General features: G+C 28.1%; 2 protein-coding genes across 2 annotated transcripts in view; both read right to left on the reverse strand.

The window, feature by feature from the left end:
• The window catches only part of Dark (Death-associated APAF1-related killer), a 154,978-nt gene extending 149,902 nt beyond the window's left edge, over window positions 1-5,076 (reverse strand). The window contains exon 1 of the mRNA XM_075370225.1: window positions 4,761-5,076. Within this exon, the coding sequence (XP_075226340.1) occupies window positions 4,761-4,907 (147 nt within the window). The 5' untranslated portion in view covers window positions 4,908-5,076. The remainder of the gene's footprint in view (window positions 1-4,760) is intronic.
• A 10,287-nt stretch (window positions 5,077-15,363) lies between these two features.
• Window positions 15,364-26,244, reverse strand: part of LOC142327961 (uncharacterized) — a 95,463-nt gene continuing 84,582 nt past the window's right edge. Inside the window, exons 5-6 of the mRNA XM_075371385.1 lie at window positions 20,978-21,115; window positions 15,364-15,818 (exon numbers count right to left, since the gene is read on the reverse strand). Coding sequence (XP_075227500.1) covers window positions 15,441-15,818; window positions 20,978-21,115 — 516 coding nt within the window. The 3' untranslated portion in view covers window positions 15,364-15,440. The remainder of the gene's footprint in view (window positions 15,819-20,977; window positions 21,116-26,244) is intronic.

Here is a 26,244-nt window from a genome sequence, read left to right on the forward strand (position 1 = left end):
TGGCAAGCATTTTATAGTTGAATTCATAACAATGCTAATCTCCATATTAGCAAGTAAAAAAATTTAAATATTGTCATATGATACAAAGCTCTATTGAATTGGCACAGACATTATCCCTGCATATCAGCATCATGTTAAATCATAAATCTTAATCTCTGGGCCGGAAAAAAATCAACAAAAAGATGGTTATGATCTGTCATAAGGAAACATACTCAGAATTTTGACAGATTTGGATTGGATGATTTAAGCTGTTTGCAACATTACATACTTAGTACCTCCTTGACATTAAGTAGGAGACACTAAGTATATGTTTCCTTATGAGTCTTGTGAGCTATAGATTCAGAGGCTCACAAAAGAAATTTCCAATTTAAGTAGACAGTATTTCCCATCTCATGATAGACATAAGGCCTGACAGTGTTAATGCCACTGAAGTTGGACATGTGTTTTGGAAAGAGCAAAACATGACATCATCATTTTGATAAAGAGGTTGTTCATATATATCAAGGGTATTCCAGATTATTGATCTTGTAAAATTACATGAAGGAAGATTAAGCAATTAAGTCTAATGAATTGATAGTTAAGACTGGAAGCTCTATAAGAATTATCTGAACTTAGGTTGATTCATTTCTTTATTAATTCAGTGGCATTTTGTATATCTTAAGCAGAAATAACAGTAGCAAGTTAAGCTAAATGAGAATTGGCTGAAATGTCTCATATAGATAGATAGTAAAACTGATAAAAGGTTTTTCATAACTACCAGCTTCAAATGAGGCAGCTACCAGATTGGTGCTAAATCCAAGGTACCAATATGGAAATTTTCAGTACATTTTTATCTGTACAGACTCCTACAAACGTAATAATTTCTAACTCTTTCAGTTATTAATTATCAATAAAAAAATCATTATCTCTATTCTGATTCTAAAATAGAAATAATGAATTATTTCTGTTCAATAGATTAGAAATTCATTAATTTTTTCTATTTTACTGGGCTTATAATAAGCATTATAGAGTGCTTTATTTTTATTGATATTGTTAAAATACTACACTGATATACTTACTATAGCATTACCATCTATTAATATTATTTAATTTGCATTTTTACTTTTCAGTATAATTGCCAAATTATAAGCAAATAAAAATAAACTTTCTGACAGTAATTCATCACAAGCATCATTTGTGTATATTAAAACATAAAATCATAGCTAAAACCCTTTCCTAACGATACGGCACTATAATGTTTGTTCAACCATGCTGTATTTTATGAGGAATATATTTTAACCTCTCCTGGGGAAATCATTTACAAACTATGTTGTCCTTGATAAGGTCAAAGACAGGTCATTTCAAGGTCAACTTAATTTTTTTAAATAATTAAAATTTAAATTAAATTTTTTTATTGCAAAATCGATTTCATTGCAAAAAAAAAGTTGTAAATGTATTTCCCCCTTGAAAAGGAAAAACTTTAACAGGAAACAGTTTTTCCTAAAAGGTGTAGTTTTTGAGATATAGGTGTCTCAATTTAAATGGACCATCCAGTATATTATTTCATTATAATATTATTTTTTAATAAAATTGATATATTCTGCTACTGCTGTATTATTTAGTGATGCTACTACCTTATAACTTATTTTTAATTATAATTTAAACTTCATAAAATGTGTTATAAATCATTTAAAATATTATTACCATTTCTTACGTTCTAGAGAGATTTAGAAAATAAGATCTAGAAAAAATATTTATTAAAAACATCTGTTATTTGCAATTGTTAATTTCTATCTTGGTTTCAATTTTTCTACTTTTATGAATAGGGTTTTGCTGTTTATAACTGCCAGTTAGTTACTCTGTTTAGAGCATTTTCCTAGTTTTTTTTTTTTTAATTTACTTTATATTCATCCCATTTTTGAAGTGGTTCTAAAAATGGATGTATCTACATTCATTTTAATCTATAAGGACTAACCTGGTGAAAAAGGTTTTTCCCATCAATTTTACGTATGTTGGGAGGGAACACATCTGATGAAGTTTCATTATCAAAATGCTGATAGAATCTGCCTTTTTGTTTATCTGAATTCTAATTCATCCATTTACATCTATGGATTATCTATTCCTTAAGTACATTTTTAATATCTCCAGTTCTTCTGTGTACATTAAGCACTTTTTTACTTCCCTTATTTCCAATATTATTTATTAGTTAATCACATATATTAAATATATTTTTTTATATTAGATTTGGTATTAACCATTTTAAGTTCTTGTACATCCAACCACCGACGTCTCCATTCCAGCAACAATCTGAATTTCTCCTAAATATTTTTATTTCTTTAATGACATTACAACCTTTTACATTAACATTTCTAAGATCATTGATTACTCTCTTATGATCCATCAGTCATTCCTTTATGATCTGATATACTGGTATATTAGTTTATATTTCTCATATTTGTGATGACATCTAAAATATTACATCTATAGATTTATTCTGGTAGTAAATTTATATTCAAGTCCATTATGATTCCAATTAAACATTTTAAAATTCCAGTTCTTACTTTTATAATTTCATCCCTTTTTCTTTATCCTTTATTAATGCAGCTATCATACTGTTCAATCAATCTTAAAAACTGGTATAAAAATTTTCTGGTATTGCTACAAAATCCCTTTCTACGCTACTACATAGAAATTGGTAACAACACTGTATATCAGCACGTGATTGTAATGGTTAATCAGTTTCTTTCATTTACTCAACATGTTATTTTCACATGTCCAATGAAAGTTTTTATTTGGGCAGTGTTAAATTAAAATGGCAGGCAGAAGCGAGTATTCAATTGAAGAAAGATATGTGGCTAGCGTTTGAGTGCATGGGCACATACATCCAGATAAACATAAAAGGCAGATCCACTCAGTAATTTGGTAATAAAACTCCATCAGTAGTAACATACTAAAGGTTGGTGGGAAAATACCTTTCCACCAGGTCAGTCCTCAATTTGAAATGTTCTTCCAGTCGAATATAGTTCTTACATCGTTGAGGAATCCTGTTTACAATCTCCTCTCAAGTCAACCTAGCTTTTGAGCTAAGTAAATATTTAGTAGAAAGTCACAGACCACCCACAACATGTAATGATGTGAGCAGTCATATCTTTAAGTATCTGATAGGACTGTGCTTTTTTGAAGGAAGTGTTAACAGGATTTAAATTTATCTTATTCCTCAGATTCAATCGATTGGTATCAATTAACTGTCATTTTACTGCTTGACAGAGCTCCAGCTCATTATGCTCATTTGGTAAGGGCTTTTTTAAATAAGATTTTGAGGGGTGGTGGAATGGTAGGGGTTCCAAAATTCAGTGACTACCTAGAAATCCACTGTTATAAAAACCTGTGACAAGTTTCTTTGGGCCACAGTCAAAGAAAAAATTTGCCATTTGCAACTAAGTATGTTGGTGAGCTGAAAGCTGCTGTCAAGTGATCATTTTTATGACTCTGATCTTTCAACATGGAAATGTATGCCAAAATGCAACTTGGTGACTGATAAAACAAAGTGCAGACAATGGAGGTGCATATACAGTGGAATTTAAAGCATTGTACATACAAATATTAAATAACTAATGACAATGGGAAATAATTCTTGTTTATTAAATGAATAATTATGTAATCAATAATAATTTTAAGATAAAGATATGAAAAAGAGAAAAATAAACTTTATTCAAATACTGTGCTTTTCTTTCGGACAGTAAATTTACAGAGGTATTATTTTAAAATAATAACAGACTAATACTAAAATCAGACAACTTTCAATTAATAAATATTGCAACAGTGGTGGGTTGAAGATCTTTTTATAAGTTTATGAATAAACTTATACTGTAAGGAAATAGAAAATAAAATATTTATAGAATGCATAATAAGAAACATTATCTTAAATAAATGGTCAAACATTAGAAAAAATCGTTTGACCACTGATATGTCTTTTTTCTACCCTACATGATGATTGTGCATATTAACTCTTTGAATTATCAATACCTGCAAACTTATGCAGAAATTAAAAAAAAAACTAATTTAATCACAACAAATAACAGAGAACAAAGGACTACTAATCTGGTTTAACAAATGTCACAGTAATACTAATATATACACCAGTATTGAAATAAGAAAAAAAAATCTACAAAATATGCCATTCATATTCATACAAAAATTCTAATAAGTTTACAATGTAATAAAACTAATGTCATCTCTATAACAGCATGGTGACTCACCATCTAACTGCAGCACCAGGCACATATTGGCAACTTAAATTACATTAATACATATTCAAGCATAAATATTTAACTAAACAATAGAAAAAAAAGTAAAATTGTTCTGTAGTTCCAGAATGATAGACTACGAAATATATTTCATGTTTTGTCTACTGACTAACAAAAAAATAAATAAATAGCATCGTAAAAATTCTCTTCGTATAAAAGTTAATGAAATTGAAAGTACAGTACTAATATCACGAACTTATTGAGACTAACAAGACCTCAATCACGGATCCTTTGTTAAGCTACAAAATTCACGGAGGCATTTGTAACTTTAAACAAATTCTTAAACAGGTTCACAACTTTGAAATAACAGTGAAAATTATAATAAAGCAAAATCAGATATGAATGGATATAACAATTTTTGACTGACAAAATACTAGAAAGTCGCATAACCTAAAAATTTAAAAAACATCGAAGAATCAGTCACAGGGAATAAGGTAATGATCACCAAAAAGTTTAAAAAATCAGATATCTTACTTTTACGTCTATCAATTCTTGAAACTCTGACTCTGTTATGAAATCTCCAGATCTTAAAGATTCTATAACATCACCATGAATATCATGAATTAAAATGTTATAGTGTTTTTTAATGATATCTTTGAAATCAATTTCTTTTATATCCATATTACGTTAATTGAAAGACACTTCAAACGAGACGACTAAAACCACGAATACTAAGCATAAAATCCGACTAGCAACAGATAGGACCACACTCAAATGTCACATACAAATAACTCCAATAAACAGATCACACTGTAATTTGCAAACTGCTTTTCATAGACAGCTTCGCAGAAAATCCTTAATGCGCTAGTGTCGATTGTTAGGAATTACCGCTCTTCTCCAGGGTTGCCAATGTGCAGGTTTTTTCCGAAAAACGGATTTTCTAGTGATTGCGGAATTGGTTTGGGAATTAAAATTTTTGCATTTCAAGAATTAAATTATTTACTTTCAAACTGCATTGACAAGGGGTTTTTTATTTTTTCATAATGGCAGCGCCGAGTAGTGACTATAGTAGATTTATGTTTGGTATCGACAATAACGTGCACACTTTTCTAGTTACAAAATCTGAAGTCGGATGGGGCTGGACTGAATAACACCATTTCAATGATGATGTAGCATTCCACTTTACCCGAATAATCGTAAAGGAACATATTCTTGTTAAGTCATTATGTACAAAATAATTTTATTCTTTGTAATTTGATTTTTGAGATTTTGAACTGAAATTATTAATTTGTTATTTACGTTTCTCCTTTTTTTTTTAGTAAGGTTGATACACTCAATTCAGTATCCTATTTTTATTGTAATTAGTTTATTGTTCTGTTATTAATCAATGAATCACTTTGTCGAAAAATATTTAAACTAATTTATTAATGTAATTTAATTCCATTATGAAATAAAAAAATGTTGAGTGGGATAAATTCGGGAATTTTCATTTCTGTTGCGGAATTTCGAGATTTTGATGAGATCCGGTTTCTCATTGGCAACTCTGCTCTTCTCCCTCAAACTGTATGGTTGCCACTGCAGTCAATAACAAATTTTGCGTTCTTATACGAACCCAAGAATTTATTAATAAAAATTTGATTAATTTTTGTTGTTAAACCTCGCATATTATAATTTTTTTTTTTTTTTTTGAAAATACGCGAACTTTAATAGAAATCTGTTTCCGTTATTTAGTTAAAGAAAATCAAACTAAAAACTAGCATTTCATGTCTTGCAGTTTAGTTCAGCAAAATTTTATTTTATTAACGGCCATGAAATATTACAAGATTTGTGGAGTCTTAATTGTGATAATTCTACTATTAATACACGAAAGTTATTTAGCAGACATGATTTGAAGTTTATTTTAATAGACATCAACTATTTCTCTGCAATAAAAAATGCTATGTACTGCTTGGTGGTACGTGCTCATATTTTTACTTCACCTGCTATTGGCGGAGAGCAACCAAGTGGAGCGTCGGGCGGCTGCGCGCAGCAGACTCTCTCTCGCTCCCTTTTGAATGAAGCGCTTCACGTGTTAAAAAATCACAACTCAAGAAAAACCTATATTTTACTTGCTGGAAGCAGTTCGTTGTCAATTAATTTACAGATTATTTAATTTAATTTCTAAGCATAGATTATTTTATAAATAAAAATATAATTATAAATTTATTAATTTTATTTACTTAAATTTATTTATAATTTATTATTTTATTTATACTGCATGAATTATAATTTATTAGGTAATTATTATTTATATATAATTTACTATTAAATTTAAATCAAAGACTAACAATTCTATTAATATTTTAATTAATTATTTATATAATTATTAAAACTTATTAATATGTCAGTGGCGGCTCGCGTATAGGTACTGTGGAACTGCAGCACAAACTATTTCCATTTGATATTATCGATAATATTTAATATGAGTCATTTTTCTTTAATTCCTTGTTTATACTTGTACAATACATAATCCTTAAGCTTAATTGTCAGTTGCCATCCCCCAGTTTATGAAAAAGATACAAAAATCTTTGTATGTAACTGTGCGCCTCACAGTTCCAGAGGCGTATTGTTTGGCTGTTGTGCGCATGCGCACATAGAAAGCTGCAAGCGAGGCTACGAAGGGGAGAGGAGAGCACTGTCGGGACTGCCAAAAATACGCCGTAAGTGCGAAAGAGAAGGTAAGTAAAAACTAATTATGTATTTGTTTCTGTGTAGATAGAAATTTAAATTAAGCACCATTGGACTACATGTTTACACCATATGGTATATGTTTCATTACACATGATTTCATTAAACTTTTTTGCCAACTGTAACTAAATAAATATATATATATGTAATAAATATATAACCTATAATAAATATATTACTTTCATGAATTTAGTGTACTAACAACAAAAACCTTCAAATTATTGAATATTTTTAGCACATTTGATTTTTTAACACATTTAAGAAATCATTTCATGATTTTTTTAAAATCACGTTGTGATTTTTTCCCCCATTGTTTTCTATTTTTATCTCCAAAACACAAGTATAATTTTGGATAAATCGTTTAAAGAAGTATAAATTGTTCAAACAAATGAATCGTTGGTGTGCTGTGCACAGTTGCCTTCTTTTTCCCTGTTTTAGCCTCCAGGAATCACTGTCGGGTATTACTTCAGAGGATAAATGAGGATGATATGAGTGTAAATGAAGTGTAGTCTTGTACAGTCTCAGGTCGACCATTCCTGAGATGTGTAGTAAATTGAAACCCAACCACCAAAGAACACCGGTTTCCAAGATCTAGTATTCAAATCCATATAAAAGTAACTGTCTTTACTAGGATTTGAACGTTAGAACTCTTGACTTTGAAATTAGCTGATTTACAAAGACACATTCACCATTAAACTACTCCACCAGGTGGTCTACTCTGTGCTAATAGCAGCTAAAATAAAAATGTGAGCACATATCATCAAAGAAACAAACCCATGCACCATCATTTTTTATAGGGAGTGAAAAGAAAGATTATTAGTTAATATTTAGTATTACATAAAAGGATTCATTATTTAAGAGTACTTTACAGCGGACTGTGGGAAAGAAAGACTAAGAGAACACAGGAAGTGGGAGAGAGTTAGTTAGCTGCGTGCCATCGCCTGGCAAATGACGTGGTCTCATGTGTGCCAATAGCTGCATTGTAAGGACATAGAAAATGGCGTCTCCCAAGCCGTTTTCACAGTAGGACATAGACCTACCTTTTTTCTAGTATTAAAAAGAAAATGTATTGGTCCATTATATACTAGAACTAAAATAGGTTTTGTCCCCCTTTCTGTTCCAACTTTCTATTATTTTGTGACTATATAATCTTGCTATCTTGGTTATATATTTCTAACAAAGATGGGGTGAACTATGTCTAACCTAATGGGTAGGTAATCCCTCACTACTCAGCTTTTAAACTATCCTTTTTTAACTATTATTGATTCTGTAAGTGCTTTTAGGTTCTTCGTGCCAAGGATGACAGTACATATAGAGTTAGCGCATCCTTGGTGAGTACTAGAGAGCTTGGAAACTGTTTCCTGTACCGTGTGTCACAATAAGCTTAGAAACTGAAGTATGTATTGAGTAAAACTAGGCCTGATCACCATAATAATAAATAAAAATTAATAATAATAAACCTTGGCTGTTCTTATACATAAGCTTTTCTTATATGGACCTGTTTTAAATTGTCCTAGAACTTTTTTGTCAAAACATATCAGTTAATAATGTAGCTCATAATATGTCTATAGTGGTGTGTACAAGAGTTCAGTGAGTATATCTACAATTTTTTTTACTTTATTCTCTTTTATCTTATCTATTCCTTTTTCTACCTCTTGAAACAAAACCATCCTTTTTTAAAGAATATCATTCATCTTGCAGAACTCTCTCTGTCAGTCTGCTAGTAATACCTGAAATTAACTTTCTAGTCTTCACCCTACATTTTCTAAATTACGTAAAAAAAATTATAAGAGATTTAAATCACTTTTAACAGGTTTCTAACAGAGCTAGAAATTTCAGTGTTTGTAGGTTCAAAAAAAATTTTTTTTTTGTATTGTAACTACTTCACTTTAAATTTGAATTAAACTGTTGCAATATCCCTTCTTAGGTACCATTGCTCATCACATTGCTAAAATTCCCATTTATGATAAAAGTTATACTGCTGTTGCCTATAATGTAAAGTATTTTTGAGTATCTGTTTAAACAATACATTTTTATATTATGAAAAAATCATTTTTGTTTGCAATAAGATCAAATCTTATTGCCTTATTGTTTTACTTTGAAGTGTCTTAATTAAAGAGCAATCTTGGAATCATTGTGAGTGACTGAATTGAAGGTTTGCCCTTGTCTTTGTCAACTGAACTGTCGGCTGGCGAAGGTGAGATGGGTGAACGGGATTTTTTGAACTATCTAACCAGATGACATCATCTGATTACTAATAACATGACACATTTTTGTATAAAATGCAGACACATTAAGAATCTTTTTACAGTTTAATTGTGAACTAGTGTGTGCCGCATATATAACTAATTTGTTTGTACTCATCTGTATTTTGGTTTTTCATATGTTGAGTGCATTACCTTACATATAATATTTTTGTGATTCTATTTTAATGTTTGTAAATATTTATTTTCTTGCATATTTTTATTGTTCTTTGAACAATTATGGATAATTTTACGTCAAAACTTAAGAGAGGAAAAATTCTCTGTAGTCAATCTTAGGAAATAATTTCCCCTCAACTCATTTAGTAAACATAAGTGGTGAAATATTGCCAAGAGGCTTTTCATAAATTATATAAACATAAAACTTTGATTTTTAAAACCCCTCATGTGAGATTAAATCAGAATTTAGCAGACCCCCTCTCTCCCAGGACTTATGTAATGTTTACTTCAAAAATTAAATGTAAAAGAAAGGAGGAAAGAAACATTTTTTGCAAAGTAATTAAATTATTTTAAGACCGATGTTGTACATTCCTAATATAAACTGAATGTGTCATCTATTTTTCATAAATAAACATCAAATGAAAGGAAATGGAAATGGTTAATATGTAAACTTCTATCAGAAATCTTAAAAAAAAATGTCTTACACCCTCATGGATTTTAGATAAGTAATATTTTGTAACTCCCTCTTCATGCTTATGCAACTGATGGATTGCCCCTGATATTATTGTAGTTAGTAAATAGTAAAAGATTGCAGTAGTTTTAAAAAACAAGAAAAATAAATTACAGAGTTTCCATATTTATTGAGGAATGATCTAATTTTAAACAATTCTAGTGTACATTATTTTACTATTTTGTAATAAACATTCCTTTGTAGATTCTTCTTTTCTTCTATGTCAAGAGTTGCTTGAACAGCGAAGAGTTGTTTGCTATGTCAAGACTATTCAATATGCTTCATAAACAGTGACCAGAGGTATTTTCATGGAAACACAATTGAACTGTATTATAAGTATTTAATATGAAGTAAGAATAAATTTTTTTTACCTCACAGAAGTTTTCTTCAGTAAAATTTTTATTTCAAATAAGGAAATGCAGAAACAATGCAATGAAATATGAAGAAAATTTTTAACTGAATTAATTTGTCAGCCTAGGGTTAGGATATCTTTTTCCCAAAATCTAAATATATTATTTGCTCTTTATTATCACAGTTGTAATGAATATTGTTAACAATGACAATGATCACTTCTTCTGTATAGTAATCTGAAGAAATAAATGAAAATTTATGGAGATTTTCAGGTTTTGTTGAAATTTTTTATGAATAATGTTTGTACAAAAATCTTACTGAGTAACAAAGTTAAGAATTTATTTTATCTGCAAAAATTAATTATAATTTCTCATTATCACATATACAAATACAGACTGGTTATCATCATAAGGCTGTTTTATGAAATTGTAAATTTCTGATACCTACTACATATGCACCATATTGATATTTTAACCGGTTCATTTTCAACAACTGATTAAAAGTAATTTTTGGAGTAGCCCATATAGTTGATGATCTAGCTATTCTAAAAGTGAAAACTGAACGGAAAGAATAAGATAAGTTGAACATTGTTATGGAATTTAAATCAACTCTGGACTGGAATGATGATAAAGAAATCCAAAGTATCAGTGTAAGAAATTTAATTTAAAGTTTATAAACAGTGATATTGGGCAGTAAACAGAAATCTGTGAGAAATAGGTTGTAAGGTGAATAATAATGAAGATGTGCTTATTACACTAAGAAGCTAATGGTGGTAGTTTATTAATACGCAAGCTTTAGGTCAAATTTTTTCATAAGTCAAATAGATATCTTGAAAACATAACTGGAGAAAATAATGCATCTTGAATTCTAAGAGATGTGGAAGTTTAAAAATCAGACTATGAAGAATTATTCAAGGATTGTTATTCTTCTCCCTTATTATTGTTAATTATGACTCAAGTTATTTTATGAACTATTTTTGAGTAAAAGACAAAAAGGTGTGTGTTTAATGCAATACAATTTTATAATTGGAAGTGTGCCATTATATATAGCTAAACTAGCAGCTCAAACATAAACTCTGTTAGGATATCCGTTAAATGATAACTTAATAACTAACTGCAGTGCTTTTTAAACATCTGACACTTTCTTTCTGGTTAAAAAAGTATTTCGTATCATAAAGGAACATTTGTTGTCTTGAAATCTTTACTTATGAGCAAATCTGAAGGAATAGATTGAGATAAAGTTCCCACAGATTTTGTTAATGCTTTTTAAGAACTAAAATAACAAAACTATAAATCCTGACATACTTTCTAGTTTTGCAACCATTGAAAATCATCAAATTTTTTTTTAATTATAATGAACTAGATCACATAACTAAAACTGTAAAATTTAATTAAAAAATAAATACTTCATTCATATCATAACAAAATTATATACTATATAAATTAAGTGGGGAATTATAGAAAGATTAAAGAAATAATCTTTACTAGAGCTGCATTACAAAGCAGAAAACTGTAAATCAAAAAGTGGAGTAATTATAGGTACTCCATATTAATGCATAAAAATTATTTTACAATATAATAGATTTGCAACTACTTCAAGATAATAAATACATAAAATTGGTAGATAATGAAATAAAAATGTTAATGGCACTAATTATAAAATATATAACTACAGGTTAAACAAAGAATGCAAAAGATTCATGTTTATGTAATTAGTAGCTATTATTTTAAAATTAATCAACAGAGTCATATTATTTCTATAAAAAGAAATGTTTTAATTTAGTTTTAAATAGAGTGATCGGAAGATATTCTATTAAAAAATGCAAGTGAATATTGCTAATTTTAGAAATATTTTTAATTAACAAATTACACTAATTTCACTAGTTTAAGAATGAGAAGCGTATCTTTTAAATCATTCACTAATTTTGTAATGAAGGAATTTTTTCGAGTATTATATTTTGTTTATTAAATTTATATGGTGTTGTTTCTTAGGTGTATATAAATCAATAATTCTATCAGAAACTAATATTACTTTTAACAGACGTAACTGCAAGCTTAACAAGTATAAATAATAAATACTTTTGTAAAAGCATGCTTGAGAATATACGGTATAATTATGTGCAACATTTCAGTTGTACAAGCTCATTGAAGATTGAGTGAATTTTAATTATGCGTGCTTGCAAAGGGTGCACTTGCAAAACAGAAGGTGTGTACCCAATGATGTGCAAGCAAATGTCAGTTGTGAATGAGCTCTGTTGCTGTTAAAATTATTACATCATGTTTAGCGATTTGAAAAACGTCAACCATGAATTACTTGAAAATTTTTTTTCGAACATACCAAAGTCAGCCATGACTTTGGCATATTAAGTCTAAAGAGTATCATGATGAGATGAAGAAGGGTGCAGGCATACGATACGTTATTTAAGAAGTATAGATTACTTGCTGTCAATGCTAACAAAAAATGCTATATTCTGAACACCTCCATCTGATACTTTACCATTTGTCCTGAAATCAAACAAAATAGATTTGTAATTTGGATCTGCAATGGTGAATAGGAGGACCATACTGTAGCTTGTTTGTAACTGAAAAAATGAATTCCCACTGGAGAAATTATCTCTATATGTTTACCATCTAGGCAGCCAAGACAACAAGGAAATTTCTAACTCTTATTGAAATCTTTTTCTATTGTGACCCAGACCCTCTTCAGTTTATGGGAAGGACTTTCCACAATTTATGAGAAAAAACGAAAATTGATCAGAACCCAGCAAAACTTTGTTATCCAGATTCACTTGGCATTTTAATAAGCAAAAACTGAAGAAAATGGCATAAGTTAAATGGCATATCATGTTAGAGATCCTTCATCAATACTAAGCAAAGGTTTAACAACAATAATGCAAGCAAAGGGTTGAATTACAGTGTAAAATGGCATCTAGTAGTTGAACTGCAGTAAACAAGTACAAATAAATACCATGAAAAACCTCAAATTAATATAAAAGTTATAAAAGTAATATTATTTAAAAAAAATTATATTATTGCATATTCAACATATATTATATTTTAATAATATTCATAAGTTAATTTTCTATATATTATGCCACTGGTCGATTTTAGAGTGAGGTTGGACTGTATATTCATAGGTGAAGAACGAAGACGTCTTGTAGTTTGTTGAATAATGGTTTAATGAATTATTGTCTTGACAGTTAATGAAATGTATAATTGCACTTAAAATCTTTACATGTATAATTAAATTGAATAACATATAACTTATACTAATAAACTAAACGTTCATCCGAACATGTCCATCTGGACTGAAAGTGCAAATGACCGCTCTGGATCAGATTCTGATGTAGAGTGCTTTAAGATGCTACATACTGTGCTCAAGGGAGCAGCTAGTGATGTAGAGTGGCGTGACCATAGTTTGCTGTGGCCACCTGACAGCAAGACGTGGAACGGAACAGTCACATAATCCATTAGCCAATTGTGAAACATAAAAGTAACCTGATAGTTAACACTTAATATACAAAGATCAACAAATAATCCAGAAAACATAATCCTTTACTGAATTAAAAAATAATCAATTCAATAATTACTCAAGGAAATTTGAGTTGACATAAAAATCAGATAATCTAAAGGAATCTATATAATACTCTTTATTTATTACTGACTTGACATTCTTCTTCAAGCATATCTAGTAAACTCTGTGGATCATCAGAATCAGATGGTTGTCATGTTTCTGTACTGGAGTTTAACCCTTACCTGGAGTTCAACTGTTTACCTGATAAGAATTCCTCGAATTGTATGGGACATGGTTGTATAAATTTCAACTCCAACATCATAATTAATGACAATTTCAAAATTAAAAATCTTTCTGAAGAATTGATTTTAATTTATGATGAGAACACTCCTTAAAACAAATCTTGTTTGTATCATGAGTGTTATACCTAATGATAATTATTGTAGGTCCACAGATAAACGTGCTTATTGCCAGTGTCTAATGATTAATATTATTGTATCTTGAGTTTAGCTTTACTTAATTTTATTTTTATCAATTCAGTTTGATTCATAATTGTTAATGTACCTATTATTTAGTGTAAAGCATTATTATTTATCACTATGTACTTATATTTTGTATTTTTTTTATTTTTAAGTGTGGTCAATTTATGTAAAAACGTAAATTTTTATTAAGTGAGTGGATAATAATTATTTGAATAGCCCAAATAAGGGACTTATTAAATTAAAAATTTTCTGACTTTTGGTGGGCAGTTTCAAGTTGCATTTTTTATTTGATAAACATTATCATAATATGGTTAATTGTGATAGCAGTTGTAATATATGTAATTTACTTTTCCATAGTTAATTTTGGCTTTGATATGTTTCTTATTCAATCGGCTTTGTTTGCTCAACTATTTATACTTATTTAATGCATAACAGATTACAAATATTACAACTGCTATAAATCATATATGTAATGTTCAGTTGTTTAATAAACTCTTACTTTTCATTGGTCAAAATTCAGTCACTTTAATGTTATTTCTTTCCATTCATTTTATAATCCTACATGGTTAATTTAGATATGTACATTAAATTACATATACATTTAATTAAGGATGAATTGTGCAATATGAACAACAATAAAAAATAAAACTTCTTAACGGTGGGAAAAGCAAATTGTACATTGCAAAAGCAAAGGTACATCTGCAATTCATAAAGTATTTTAATAGAATAATAATTTGACACTATAAGATAAATATAATATTAGTTCCATGGTAGTGAAACCAGGCTCATGAAAGGAGAAAAATCACTGAAACTGTCTGCTTTGAGAGCAACTGATAGATAGATTAAAGTTCAAATAGATATTAAAAAGAACTGAAGAAATACAAAAAGAGCTGAAGTTATCTACACTTTTGGAAAATGTTGTAAGATAAAGTTCTAACTTGAGTGGTCACATAAAAGGCATGCTGGCCAAGTACTTGTTATTTAAAATAATAAATCACAAACCAGTTAGGAAAGAGATGCATGAAGACTCCTACTGAGAACAGCAGTCTGTCTGTCATTGTTGCTGGGAACAATGACAGCAACAATATATATATTTATTGAAAATGGAAGTATGAAATAAAATAATACTGATATACTTTAAAATATGTATGAACACTATATTTTTACCAATAAATATATACACAATTAGTATGAGTTAATAGCATTCAAATTAAAAACAATCATCTGCATATCTAAATATGCGTTTGTCTTTAGAACATATTTTTTTATATGCAATCCATGAAGAAAATGGATTTTTTCCATAAACAGTTAAGTATTCATCATGTATTATTTTAGCACAATTTATGTCATCAGAAATATCATCATCTAAAAATTTACTACAAGAAGTGCCGCAGACATTGTTACTTTTAGGAGTTATATTACACCAGTATTTACCACTTAATTGAAATATACCATAGAATGATTGATTTGAAGCATTTGTATCATAAGCTGATTCATGTTTGGCAATGCATACCCATATTGGAACTTCAATCAGTGGAATGTTGTACTTAAAGAGTAATTCTCTTGCCAGTTGACATCGTTCATAAATCTATTGACAAAAAAAAAAATAGAGGTAAGTTTATAAATGAGATTGAGCAACGGTTTAATAATTAAGTTTAATCTTTTCCAGAACATGGTGGTGGACTGAAAAGTAACATACAGTTTTTTCAAGGTCATGAAGGATGAAGCATTCATGTCCACTTCCTTCAGTATAATGTTGCTGGATACACTTCTTTTTATAGTTGGTTCTTTTTATAGTTGAAAATAAAATTGCATTCTCCCAATATAAACATACCAAGGCATGTTTGTTTACAACAGTTCACTGTTTCTTCTTTAGCACAAATCAATATGCTTTGGAATGGTGTTGTCAAGCACCTGTGCATGATGAATGTATTATTCCTACTGAAATCTATCATATGTATACTTTTATGGTGTAGAAACTGTTAACTAAAGTACAGTGAATAACTGGGTAAAAACTTTCATTCATATGAACTCAGTTGAGTGGAGTTAAGATGTACCTTACATTAAAGATCAATATGTGCGATAGATTCAAATCATAATTAAACATGACTGTCATCATACACTCCAAAACACATCACAGGTAAAGTTGGAATATTGAAAGAACAAGTTAGTTGTATTAATATATAATATAATCCACTAAGTTACCAAAAAAATTGTACTTAGTTTGTACCGTGGAATGTTATTGTAGGAAAGAACAATTTGATGTTTTGATCAATTCTTAAGCATGTATCAAAAAGAAAAGATGATTTTTTTAATGTTTTGACTGTTGATGTGAGTTGACTACACAACTACTACCCAATGATACATGGCATGCTTGCCATATATCAGGTATAGAAATTGTGACCTTGATTCAAATAGCAAAAAAATTGTGACCTTGATTCACATTAGCAAAATAATTCATATAGCCTTCTGCTAAGGATATTCTATTGGGTAATTTCTTAAGTGATGAAACATATTGAATTTGTTCACTATAATAAACAAACTATAAAAGTCTATTTGTGCAACTTGAAAACCATTTACCATTTTAAAATAGTAATGCTACCACTAGGACTAATTAAAAATCACATGTTAAAGTATGTATATATATGTATATGCATGAATATATATATATATACACAAGGTCTGTAAATAAAGTAATGAGACTGGTTCAGAAAAACTTTTTATTTGCAATCCAATTATACATGGACTTTATCACCTTTGAAATAATTTCTTGGGAAGTAGTATTGGAACTCAGAATTTGGAATATCCTTCAAATAGTAGGTTACATTATTTTTTGTTTTTTTCAACTGTTCCTAAATGGTGTTCTTCGAGGTGTTTTTTTAAAGTTGGGAACAGGAAAACGTCACAGGGACTCAAGTTAGGTAAATAAGGTGGTTCAGGAATGTTTTTCATTGCCAAAAACTCATTAGGCAAACACTCCTTATGGACAATGCCATTATTATTGAAGAAATAAATTAGCATAGTTTTGATTTGCTCATTTTTGCTTTTTTGGGATGTGGTGAGTTTGAAGTGTGCTACTCCTTGCTCTGGCGTTTTGTTTCTGGGTCGTACTCAAATATCCAAGATTCATCACCAGTAATAACATTTAGAAAATCAGTATCAGTTTCAATTCTCCCTAGAAGATTGTGGCACACCTTCATCCTGTTGTCTTTATGTTCAACAGTGAGATTTTTTGGGACCAATTTGGCACCAACTATTTTCATGTCCAATTCATTTGTTGGACTGTGGTATAGTTCAAAATCAGTCATTCTGACAGTTAATCGCTGGTCATACCGTATCAAGTCTCTGATTCGCTAACATTGTCATCACTTCTTGACGTTAACAGTCTTCCAGAGTGTGGATTGTCTGCAACTGATTCCCTGCCAACTGAAAATGTTTTAAACCACCTAAAAACTGGGCTCATGACAGAGCATCATCTCCATATGCCCTTTATAATTTTGAAAAAGTTTCAGTAGTATTCTCACCAAGTTTAACACAAAACTTGATTGCACAATGTTGCTCATAATTGGTATCACTCATTTTTGTAACTCATAACAAAAATTTGTTTCACGAAAAATTTGTTTACGTCTCACGTGGCAAAAATATACTAAAAATATTAATACCTAACATAAATCATTTGTTCATATAACCATATATTTACTAGTAACTTTACAATGTTGCCAGTTTGGTTGTCAAAAAACACTAGTCTCATTACCTTATTTACAGACCTTTATATATATATATATATATATATATATATATATATATATATATATATATATATATACAAGCACTTTCACGAACTTAATTTGCATCATCAGCTGCAGTATATTTATAAATATATATTTCAAAAAACATCATAAACTCGCAATACATAATATCATATCTCTTATTCATTTATTTTATTTTTTAAATTTTTTAAACTAATTAAATTTTATTATAACTTTTAAATTAAATTTAAATTTACTTTATCATACTTTAAAATCTTATACAAAAATTTAAAAAACTTTTATTTTAACTAAAAATTTAAATTATAAACAAACAAGATGTAAAATATAAAAAAAGTCTAAAAATTATTTAATTTAAATAAAGATAAACACTAAAAAAATTAAAAATTTTCAAAATAAAACCAAAAACTTAAGTAAAGTAAAATTATATGCTAGCTGTTTCACATAATTTACTTTACTAACCAGACTGGAAGATCTATTACTCAAAATTATTATCAAACAGATAGTGGTGCTATCTACTGCAGCCTTTATAATACCGTCATCTTCGTACCTTTCAGAAGGTTGATCATATTAAATTTATGTTTATGTTTATATATACATACATATATAAACATAAGACTATATTTATATATATATATATATATATATCAAATAACTTTCTAAAATGTCAAAACCCTTATTATTCCTATCTATATTACATTTTTTATTTCTGATATTTTTAAGTTTGTCGGAATATCTGATAGTGTGGGCTTATGTTTAATCAAATGGTCTGACACATTTGAAAAACCTAGTTTACCTGTTTTATAACTTCTAAAATGTTCCTTGAATCTGGTTTTAAAAGATCTAGTGGTCTTACCAATATAAATATAGTCACAGTCATTACATTTAATTTTATAAATACCACTCAAATTGTATACATCAGAAGTATTATTATGTTTATTACTTATGGTGTTTTATTATGTAGTTATTCGTTTGGTATGCAGGTTTAAACTTATTATTATCATAAACCTTTGTAATGTGTTCAACAATTTTATCAATATATACATATTTTAAATATATGGTACATTGTCAATTTTTTGTGTTATTTATTGGTATTAAATTTCTTTTATTTTTAAGTTTTCCATTTTTTTATTATAAATAATACCTACCCCAATCTACTATCATAACCATTATATATAGCAATCTGTTTAATTTTTGTTTAATTCATATATATTTATGTTATGCTTCATATAATTAATTGCTCTATTTACCATATTTGTCTAAGTACTACTCTTATGTGATCATGGGTGATTTGAAGTTCTATGTATAGTGGTTTTGTTAGATGTGGATTTCCTACATACTGAAGTTATACTACATTGATTATTATTACTAAAATCAATTCTAACATCTAAATAATTTATTTTTCTATTATTATCAATTTCAAATGTAAATTTCAAATCATTACAGTATGAGTTTAACTTATTCAACATTATTAAATGTTTGTCATTTATCACTGGATTATAGACTACAAAAATATCATCAACATATCTAGTCCACTTTAAGATATCATTTATATTTGTTATCCTGTAGAATATCTTATTTTCAAACTCCTGTAAATAAATCTCAGATAATATGGATGACAAAGGAAAATCCATTGGTAGTGTATTTTCCTGGATGCAATATTTGTTCAGAATTAAAATAATTTTGTTTGCATACGTTCCTTATAATAACAATGATATTTTCAATAAATAAGGGATCTTCATGATTTTGTACCAACTTTTTCTTTAATATATTAATAGTTACTTCTATGGGTATATTAGGATACACATTATAGATATCATAACTAACCATCTTAGTTTTATCATTTACATTAAAGAATTTTAGTTTATTTACTAACTTGTATCCATTTTTTATATTATATTTTTACTCTAACTACTATTTTACTTATAATTTAAGAAGGAGCAGTTTTAACATTAATTAAGGGAAGCATAGGTATACCTTGTTTGTGTAATTTTGGTAACCCAGTTAATATAGGTGCACGGTTTATAAAGGTACAATATAATATTTTATGTTAAATTTATTATTTTATAATTAAAAATATTACGAAATTCAATTATTAAACTTTTAGTAATTCTCAAAACTTTTTAAACTATATTAACTGGGTTACCAAAGTTACACATACCTATGCATCCTTTAATTAATTTTAAAACTGATATTTCTTACATTATGTCTAAAATAGTAGATAAGATAAAGTTAGAGTATAAATATAATATAAATAATATTACAAAAATTGTTCTAAATTTTTAAAAACTTACTTTATACTTTTTAGTCATACTTTTATCAAATTATTATCATATATTGCATAAGTTTAATTAGTAGGTTAATATGGCTTTCAAGATAACATCATATATTGGAATTTCTAATACATTTATAAAATATCAAACAAATTTTCAATCAAACATTTACTATAGAACTATACATCACCTGTAGGTCTCCGCATATGTGCCAAGAATATTTTCATTCTGTACCATAGTCAGTAAAAATTTCACATTGTTATGTTTCCTTTGCAACCAAGTATGACATGTTTCCTTTGTTAGTGCTGCATAAGAAAGAAGAGGTTGGTTGACTAGTTTAGAGTAGGAGGAAGTTGGTTTACATTTCTGTTGTAAAGGAGGATGGCTTTCAAAGACATTTCAGAGAAATCTATAAACAATCTCCATCCATAGGATTGTGATGATATCCTAGTAAGTCCAATGAACAATTTACATCATTGCAGTACACTATAGTATTTTATAAGGAGAGAAGGTGCTGAAATTCTTGCTGCATAACATAGAAAAAAACATGTTTTAATACCACTTAGTTTTTTAATCTTGATACCAGCAACTTTAACTGCGTTTTAGACAAATTAAGATGACGAATCAGATCATTAAGGTCTGCTTGAGTATTTTGTTAGGTTCAGTGCTCTCAGTTTGGAAATCTGAAATCTCTTCTTTTTCATTACTTCTAAATCACCATAGTCTTCCTCATTGTCAACACTTTCCTTTAAACTCCATGTTTCTGGTGGAGTTGGAACATGTAACTCTTCACTGTGTGGAATAGGTCTTATGGCTGAAGGAAGACTAAAATATGCAACAGATTTCTTGAATTTTCAGTAACTACTGATCACATAGAATTTAAATCTCTCATATTATCTATAAAAATATATTTGTGATTTTGTATTCTGTGGAATTTTGCAGTTATTAAGGTTATCTTAAAATGAGAATTCTGATTATAAGGGTTTGAATCAACGATAATGATTTGTCATCGGAACGCAGTGTAAATAGATGATATAATTATTACTACTTATGCAGAAGGCATAATAGCCACTTATTAATATTGCAAACCATGATTAAAAAAATTGAGTCTGCACAAAGTGACAGAGATACAACATCAACAATCTCTTCTATGGAATCATTAACTGTAGTGGGTATCAGGTCTTCCCTTGCACACTGGGGAAGTGAACTTGATGGTTAACATAATTCCTAAAGCCACTATCAAAAAAAGAAAGGAAAGAAGGGATCAAGCATAAGGAAAGGGAAGGGATTATACATATAGATATAGCTCGATATATGATATATATGTATAAGAAGCACATCAGGAGAATAGTTGTCTACAACTTTCTTAACCAAAACAGATGCATCTCCTTAGACAAAGACAAAACAATGTGTTCTGTTATACTATATGCCAAAAAGGCAACTATTCAAACATAATGTTTTAATTGCAATGATGATGAACAAGAAAATTATTCCCACGTTTACATCAATAGATAAAAAAATAAATTTAGTAGTATGCAATGATAGTCAGTTACATGAAAAAAGTTTTACATATCATTTTTCAAATAAATAAAATTTATTGAAAATATAATAATCATTTATACTGAATATATTCCTTACCTTTTTCAAGAAGAGAGGCAAGATTACAAATATAATAAACAAAAAACTAACTAAACTTACCGCATTATAAAGTTAACCTTTCCTAAAAATATAACACTTGTCAATTTTAAAAATTAATAATAAAATGATATCTTGTGCAACTGAAAAAAATCATATATATATAGTAATAAATTAACAATACATTAAAATTCGAAAAATAACAATTGAATCCGAAAATATGTAGTTAGTTAAGTAATATAAAATGTAATGAGATTTAATAATAATTTACACCAGTAGTAGAATGATTTATAATCAAATCAAAACTGAAAAAATGTTATTGTAAAAATTTTGTTCTGTTTGTTGTTAAAAAAATTATATTTTTAAGTTAGTATAATTATCTGTCATTATTATTAATGGAACAGAAATTTTTTTTATCAATCATTAAAAAAATGTGACATGTCCAGTTCACCAATGTTTTATCAAATAAATTTATACATTGTTAAATTTTTTAAATTTAACGGCATTCAAATTTAAAACAGTTTCTTTTTATGAAATCCAATGTAAATAGTATTTTCAGTATTTTGTTTTTTTATTTTGGTGAAAGATTGCAAGGGTTTGTAACATTAGGGTAGCTTTGTATTAAAGTAGATTAAAAATTAACACTTTATTTGTTATTCATAGAAAAAAAAATTTGTAACCTTAAAATTATTTACTTGTAGTGCATTCTGGACAAAAAGAATTATGAGTGTTATATATTTTGAATATGAGTACTCACATCAGAGTTACATATTGAAATACTGTAATTTATTTTTACCTTTGCAAATAACGATTTTATATTGGATAATGTAACATTAAAAAAGCATAAGCATTTACTTACTTTACCTGATGCACTTGCAATAAATATTAAAATAACTGCTTGTATTAATATTACAAACATTACTAAATTTCTTTAAAAAGAATATGTTATTAATAAATATATATATATATTTTTACAATTTAAAAATCCTGTAATATGAAAAAACTGTTTTCTATTTTAGAATTATGCTGTACGGAGTGCTGTATTCTGTTAAGGAATATATTAAGACTTTTGAGCTCCATATGGAGCACATGTTAGATTTTTCTATTTATTCAAAAGTATTAATCATGATCTTAACAAAATAAACAGTTGAAGATTCTTTCATAAATATTGTTATTTATTATTCATTAATAAATAAAATAGAAAATAAATCAAATAAAAAAACATAAGAACGTAGATGATAATCAAATATTTTAAAACAATAATAATATATTGTTCACCTCAAACAGATGTAATAAAAATTGTTTTAAAATAAACATTCCATTTGTTTATTTAAGCTGTGACTTAGTATACATGGCAGTTCATTGAAAATTTAAATTTATAGTTGTTAATTGGGAAAAATTAAATAAATAACATACAGTTAAGAAGATGTATTTATTTGAATGATTTTTACACCAGTAATTTGTTTATTATTTTTCAAGAGATGTGACTTCTCTAATGTGTAAGTGTAAACTACTTATATTGGCCTACAGATATACGATTTGTATATGGTACAAGTATGATGATAAATGATTTTTATGAGAATAGAAAAATTCAGGGAAAATATTCATAGCATTTACATTTATATACAATTATATTGCTTTATTACTAAACTGTAATGAGGTCAGTGATACTTAAATCGTACAAACTAAATTGAAGTGTATTATGTTAAAATGCATTTTCCGTTTTATCCCTTATGAAAAAAATTGTTAAAATAATAGATGTAAGTGTTTTGTAGCTCAAAATCATTTAAATGTGTATTATAAACATTGTTCCGTATTCTGAAACATAATTTATGATGTGTTACAATGTTGCAACCATTAGAATCCACCATAACAACGAAAAAAAAATAGTTTTCAACAGCATAAAATGTTTTAATTGTAAATTTATAATGAATTATAAAATTTTTATAATTGTTAATGTAATTTATAATTTATTGCAACGTCCCAAACCTTACAAACCGGCCTCGTGATTAAAATTCACATGTTCTGAAAATTTCAGTGAAAAAATGAGATTGGTTTTTTAACGATAACTTCCTTAATTTTTAAGCTATCCAATCGCTCAAAAAATCATTTCGTAGGGAATTTCAAGGGCTACAAGGTATGTAAAGTTCAGTAAACTTCTAACGGTGATATTTCAACCAATTTTTATTCTACAAAAATAATAAAAAAAAATTTTTGTACTCTAGTATTTCTTGCGTAATTTCTTTAGTTTTTGAATTATTGTGAAAAAAAAAGTTTTTTAAGAAATTTCAAAATCTTTTTTAAAATTTGCATCAACTTTTTTTTCAAATTTAGGCATTCCAAACCGTAACTTCTAGAAAATATTGTTAGTAGTTAAAGTAAATTGTAAAAGCATTACGTTCAGTTCCAATAATTGCGGAAAAGTCATTCGTTTCATTGCTGATTTTTTCATAGACTGGAACATTTTATTCCAGTCTACGTTATCGAATGTCTTTTCTAGGTTTATAAATGCCAAGTATGTTGGTTTATTTTTCTTTAATCCACTTTCTACTATTAATCTGAGTGCTATAATTGTTTCCCTTGTCCCTATAATTTTCCTGAAACCAAATTGGTCTTCTCTTAACACTTCTTCCACTCTCCTTTCAATACTTTTGCACAGGATTCTAGTTTAGATTTTTGATGCAAGGCTAGTAAAGCTAATTGTTCTGTATTACTTATATTGTTCTGAAATACTTATAGAAGAACTGTTAGGATCAAGACTGCAAGGTTGGAATTTACTTCAAAAAAATACAAAAATCTTGAGCTTTCAAAGCCGACAAAAAGAACGTTCTCAGTACTTTATTGATGAAAATAATTTAGTTTATTGCTCAAATATTGATAAGGTTATGTTGTATTTAGGACAAGTTCATAAACCTTAGGACTGGCGCCTTTTCATAGATTCATCAAAGTATAGTTTAAAAGTGGTTCCACTACACAATGGTAACAAATATCCTTCGATATCAATCGCTTACAGTATTAATTTGGAAGAGACATAATACGATGTAATGAAAGATGTTCATGAAAAAATAAATTATAAAAAACATAGCTGGAACATATCTGGTGATTTGAAAGTTATAGCTACTTTGTTATGCATGCAGTTAGGCTATACTAAGTGCATTTGTTTTCTTTGTGAATGGGACAGCCGAGCTGCTAGGGATAAACATTATGTTACCAAAGAGTGGAAGAAATTATCTCCAAATAGGAAAAATATTATTCACGACCCCTTAGTTGAACCCAAAAAAAATATTTTTACCCCCTTTCCATATCAAGCTAGGACTAATGAAAAATTTTGTAAAAGCAATTAAGAAGAATAGTCCCAGATTTTTGTACTTCAGGCATAAATTTCTGAATGTCAGTAAAGGAAAAATTAAAGAAGGAATATATATTTTTTTCTCAATTAAGAGAAGATTTGGTTAAAGTGATGTATTTCAATCAATGTTAATTAATGTAGAAAGTGCAAGTTGGGCTTCATTTTAGGATGTTTGCAAAAATCTTCATGGCAAACAAAAATCCGACAATTTCCACGATATGTTAATCAACTTCTTACTTCATACAGAGCTATCGGATGTAATGTCTTCGAAAACACATTTCCTCCACTTGCATCTGGATTTTTTCCCAGACAACCTCGAAGACATAAGTGACGAACACGGTGAACGTTTCCACCAAGATATTTCAGTGATTGAAAGCCATTATAAAGAGAAATGGAATACTAACATGCTAGCTAATTACTGTAGAACATTAATTCAGGATGTGCCTGAGGCTATTAATTAGAAAAACTGTTTAATAGAAAAGAATCAGTGAAATCTTTCTAATACAGGTCTGGCCATGCAAAATTATAAATTTTACAGATTTTTAACTACATTTTCCCTTAATTTTTTTCAAAACATAATTTATTTAAAACTAAGGGTGATAGAAAAATTGTATTTACAGATCGTAATGTACTCAAAAAAGCAATTCAAGAAATACTATCACACTTAGAGAAACATTAAAAAAATTTTTTTGTGTATCAGTGCAATATAAAAAAAATAAAAATATTTCATACCACATCAAAATTTATTTTGATACATACGTACAGATAATAGTTGAGTAGGTAGAGTAGTAGGATAGGTAGCATAGTATAACAGGCTGGTAGAATAGGTAGGATTATTGTGTTAAATCAATGATGGATACATTGTTTACAGAATTTTTTTTTAATTTTTCAAAAAATACATTAAATATACATTTCTGTGGTAATAAGTTATTTGTCATAATTTCTGCCTTTTCTTTAATATCGATTAGTATTAAAGACGTTTTTGTTCAG

This window comes from Lycorma delicatula, chromosome 7 (assembly GCF_047948215.1).
Source record: "Lycorma delicatula isolate Av1 chromosome 7, ASM4794821v1, whole genome shotgun sequence".
In the NCBI taxonomy this organism is placed as follows: Eukaryota; Metazoa; Arthropoda; class Insecta; order Hemiptera; family Fulgoridae; genus Lycorma; species Lycorma delicatula.